This window comes from Barbus barbus (assembly GCF_936440315.1).
Source record: "Barbus barbus genome assembly, chromosome: 34".
In the NCBI taxonomy this organism is placed as follows: domain Eukaryota; kingdom Metazoa; phylum Chordata; class Actinopteri; order Cypriniformes; family Cyprinidae; genus Barbus; species Barbus barbus.
In genome coordinates this window covers 13,562,712-13,567,711 of record NC_136762.1, presented here as the reverse complement: position 1 = coordinate 13,567,711, position 5,000 = coordinate 13,562,712, and the positions used below count along the sequence as shown (strand labels likewise).

General features: G+C 35.8%; 1 protein-coding gene across 2 annotated transcripts in view; it reads right to left on the bottom strand.

The window, feature by feature from the left end:
- The window catches only part of LOC306853983 (ubiquitin carboxyl-terminal hydrolase 32-like), a 57,414-nt gene that overhangs the window by 1,315 nt on the left and 51,099 nt on the right, over nucleotides 1-5,000 (bottom strand). For both annotated transcript variants that reach the window (XM_079391730.1, XM_079391729.1), the window contains exons 32-34: nucleotides 4,941-5,000; nucleotides 4,756-4,848; nucleotides 1-973 (exon numbers count right to left, since the gene is read on the bottom strand). The exon at nucleotides 1-973 is cut by the window's left edge and continues 1,315 nt beyond it; the exon at nucleotides 4,941-5,000 is cut by the window's right edge and continues 362 nt beyond it. In XM_079391730.1, the coding sequence (XP_079247856.1) occupies nucleotides 800-973; nucleotides 4,756-4,848; nucleotides 4,941-5,000 (327 nt within the window). In that variant the 3' untranslated portion in view covers nucleotides 1-799. The remainder of the gene's footprint in view (nucleotides 974-4,755; nucleotides 4,849-4,940) is intronic.

Here is a 5,000-nt window from a genome sequence, read left to right as displayed (position 1 = left end):
TCTAAAGAGAAACGAAGCTTGAAAGTTAACCATCTTAAGATTTAAAACTAAAATCAACAAAAATAGTATGTGCATAATTTGGCAGCGGAGGAGAGGGAGGATATTTTATTAATTGATAGAATTTTTTTATTTTTATTAAATAAAATAAGCAACTTTTTTTTAAAAGTGAATTTTGGATATAAAGTAGAAGTCATTTTAACTGCCCTCAGATGATATAATGCTGTCACTGATTTTCTATGAACAGTTGAACTGCAAAAAGATGTGAGGTAGTGTATGGAACTTACTGAAGAAGAAAAAAAGTCAACTATGAGAAAACTAAGCCAACAAAAGCTTTAGAGAAACCTCTATAATTTATACCAATGCCATCTTCACCATCAATTTCCAAACTGAAACAATCTGCCAATTAGCATTCTAAATATTATCAATACAGAACCATAAGCTCTTGTTACGTGATTTTTGGACTGACCTGTGTGTGGGCTGGCATGTGAAAGAGCAGTTTTGTTTGTCTGATAATGGTGATTTCAAGGGACTGGCTAACAGTTATTTGTTTGCTTGGCAACAATCACATGATCGCTACAGTTCTCTCTGATTCCCTCATTCGCCCTCTCCCTCGTGCATCTGAAGTGTCAGGTACCTCTATTCTGAAAGCGCAGTCAGCGGCGGTGTTGTGACTGTCAGCTAACTGATATTTTGTGCTTGCACAAATGATGGTCCTCTGGGGTGGCACTGCGTTTCAGTTCTCATTGCACTGGCGTACTGACAGACTCCCCTAGCGTCTTTGATGTGGAAGAGCAGGGCATCACTGCAGCACACAGTACTTCTTGTAGTCAGATTCAAAGTCTTCATCCATGCTAGTGGTGTCTGCCATCTTTTTGCCCTCTGTTTTTGGCAGAAACTGTGAGTAGTCCACTCCCTGTTGCTCGTAGAACAGGATGTACGCTGAATCGGTGTCAATCTCATCCGAGTGAACTTCCTGAAGAGAAGACAAGAAACAGTTTGCTTTAAGTGTTGCGCACTACTTCTATGGTCACGAAACCAGACTTGCAGTAGTCGACACTAATGAAAATTCAGGAATATAAATTCCAATGTTAATACCACAGTACTTATAATAAAAACATTATTTTTATCTTATATATTTCATTTTTCAGTACTTTCAGTAGTCAATGCAAAGGAAATTTCAGAAATATGAATCCAATGTTGATACCCTAATTCATATTTTAAAAACCTAAAAAACCTTTAAAGGGGTCCTATTATGCTTTTTCACTTTTTGAATTTTAGTCAGTGTATAGTGTGTATATTTGGGCATAACAAGATCTACAAAGTTACAAATCTCAAAGTCCACTCCAAAGGGAGATATTTAGTTTTTAAAAAATCCCTTTTCAAGAACTACAACGAACGGCTAATGTTCTTTTTAGCAACATCATATGACCCCTTTAATATTACTCAGTACTTAAATGTATTAAATGTTTTTTTTTTTTTCAATATTCAATACCAATGCAAGGGGAATTTCAAGAATATAACTCACAGTGTTAAAATGTAATAGGATGTGTGAAATATAATTTTCTCAGTGCCACTGCGCTCAACAAGACAGCCCAAACGACGTAACAGGCAATGAGTTGCACCAGTGGTGTAGTGGACGGGCACGCGCAGCGAAAGGCCTCGCAATAACCTCCCCTTGCTGGGGTGTCAAAAGACAATGATCTTGTATCGACGATAGCTAGAGATACTGTCAAAAACATCAATTATTGGCAATATTAAGAGGATTTTGCATTTCCAATTAATGTAGGGCAATTACATTCTTATTTTATTAGGCCTATTATTATTATTATTATTAAGTTACTTTTATTATTAAATTAAGAGTTTTGCTTCAACCTTGACAAAAACTCAGGGGTGGCGAACATCAGTCCTGGTGAGCCGCAGCCCTGCAGAGTTTTGCTTCAACCCTAATCAAACACACCTGAACAAGTTAATCAAGGTCTGAAGGGTTACTAGGAAGCTACAGGCAGGTGAGTTTTTATTAGGGCTGGAGCTGAACTCTGCAGGGCTGCGTCTTTCCAGGACTGGAGTTTGCCACCCCTGCTCTAGATAAAGAGTGCACAACAAGCAGTTGGTCATGTATATACTGATTATATATTGTCACTGTCAGACAGAAACCTTGTATGTCCGAAACAATTACTTTTCAGAAACACTGACAGACATAAAGGGTGACCAATAGCACTAATTTATGACAAAAAAATTTAAATGATGAAATATGGAGATACAAGGATTCTGCCTGACAGCAATGATATATACTTGTATATATTGAATTATGTTTGTACATTTTGGGAAATGTTTTTGTTATATTGTTTATTTTGTGTTATTTAACTTCGTGAAAAGTGTCGCCCATTCAGTTAATTATGTATAAAGGGTAGGCATAATAAGCAAGGCTTCTGCCTACTCCTTTTTCGGTAACAATGTATTTTATTTATTCATTTTGTGAAAATTTGTTTGTGAGGACCGGAATAAAATTATTATTATTACATTATTATGTTTATTTTGACTATTATTTTGTTGACCTAGCTAACATTAGTTAGCAAAAATAGAATACGTCAACAACAAGCTAGTTAATAGTATTGGACATTTCAAGGTCAAGGTAACCTTCACCTAACATTCAGATATTATGTCCAGTTATCTTCCAGAGTATATCAAATATTTTCTGTGGTAATAAATTATCAAATTAGACTAAATGCATCAATTATACAAAAGCAACCATGTTGAGTTGTGAAATGTGGGGCAGGTGAATAGATTTCTGCAGTAAATATGTTCCTACTTGATAGGAAAAAAAATAGCAAATAATCAAAGGTTTCTATATGGGTCATTTTTGACCTGTGTGTGTAAAATTGATGTAGAAATACAAAAACTGTGTTTTTTAATAAAGTGAAGAAAGGAAAAATAAACAATGATTTGTGGAAATCAAAAACAAGATATTTAATGAATACCTGGAAAAATAAATGATAAAATGCATTTCTTTTTAAAGATTTAGCAAAGAAACACTCATCCATGACTGAAATAACATAGGAAATGAATATGGGTCATTTTAGACCCATGTTGTGCATTAGAAGGGTAGTGACACAAAAACTATTTTTATTCAAAAAGTAAGAAATAAAAAATAAAAATAAGAATATGAATATGTGATGATCAAAAACAAGTTGATAAATTATCGGGTCACTTTAGACCCATGATGTGCATTAAAGGGTTAAAATATTAACAGTTATTAAGATGTTCGCCGGCATAAATCTTGTGCAAAGTTTGCACATTACTTGTGTGATATCCATTGGCTCGTCTTCATGGTTTAAAATAGAAATATTTCCAACATTGTGATGTAAGCAATTACCACCCAACCCCCGCCACCCGTATGGAAAACGTACTGAACCGTGACACCATTGTGTCGTATCGAACCGAACCGTGAATTTTGTGAACCGTTACACCCTTATACAGTACTTACAGTTGGCCAAAAAAGTATTTAGTCAGCCACCAATTGTGCAAGTTCTCTCACTTAAAAAGATGAGAGAGGCCTGTCATTTTCATCATAGGTACACTTCAACTATGAGAGACAGAATGGGGGGAAAGAATCCAGGAAATCACATTGTAGGATTTTTAATTAATTAATTGGTAAATTCCTCAGTAAAATAAGTATTTGGTCACCTACAAACAAGCAAGATTTCTGGCTCTCACAGACCTGTAACTTCTTCTTTAAGAGGCTCCTCTGTCCTCCACTCGTTACCTGTATTAATGGCACCTGTTTGAACTCGTTATCAGTATAAAAGACACCTGTCCACAACCTCAAACAGTCACACTCCAAACTCCACTATGGCCAAGACCAAAGAGCTGTCGAAGGACACCAGAAACAAAATTGTAGACCTGCACCAGGCTGGGAGTGAAGAAGCAGCAGCTTGGTGTGAAAAAAAATCAACTGTGGGAGCAATTATTAGAAAATGGAAGACATACAAGACCACTGATAATCTCCCACGATCTGGGGCTCCACGCAAGATCTCACCCCGTGGGGTCAAAATGATCACAAGAACGGTGAGCAAAAATCCCAGAACCACACGGGGGACCTAGTGAATGACCTGCAGACAGCTGGGACCAAAGTAACAAAGGCTACCATCAGTCAACCATAATTTGCTAATAAATTCTTTAAAAATCAGACAATGTGATTTCCTGGATTCTTTCCCCCCATTCTGTCTCTCATAGTTGAAGTGCACCTATGATGAAAATGACATGCCTCTCTCATCTTTTTAAGTGGGAGAACTTGCACAATTGGTGGCTGACTAAATACTTTTTTGCCCAACTGTATATTAAAACACGCTTTTTATTTTATTTTATTCTTTTTTTCCCCCAATATTCAACACCAATGCAAGGGAAATTTCAGGAATATAAATCCAATGTTGATACCACAGTACTTATATTAAACAAACTATTTTAATTGCATTTATTTTAAATGTGAAATAACATTACAATAACATTTATTTTAATTAAATTAAATGTTGAGCTTTCCAAATTCAGATGGTAATTGCTACGACAGATAGTGTAGGAAGGTTCTTGTCCCCAATTTGTTTATTTTAATATTGACTTGACAGTGAAGTACTGATAGTTCTGATATCTCTACTTTGAAGCATTTTCTATCTTTGCAGATATACGTTTTATATTTGTGCAATAAGAATGCAAAATAATGGAAACTCAGATGTCAAACAATAACGAGATTCAAGATCTTACCTTGCAGCTGCTGTCATTGTAACAGTACCACTTTTCATTGGGGTTTTTGGCATAAGTCACATAGTGCCCCCCTCCCATTATTCCTGAATGGCACTGAAAGAAAAACAATAATCACAGTGTCAGAGAAGCTGCTTACAAAAGCAATCACTACACAACAAATCATGTAGACAAGAAGAATCACTTACTGAGATTGCATATAAATTGTACAGAGGCTCCAGGCAGATGTCATTTCTTTGGTGAGGTGT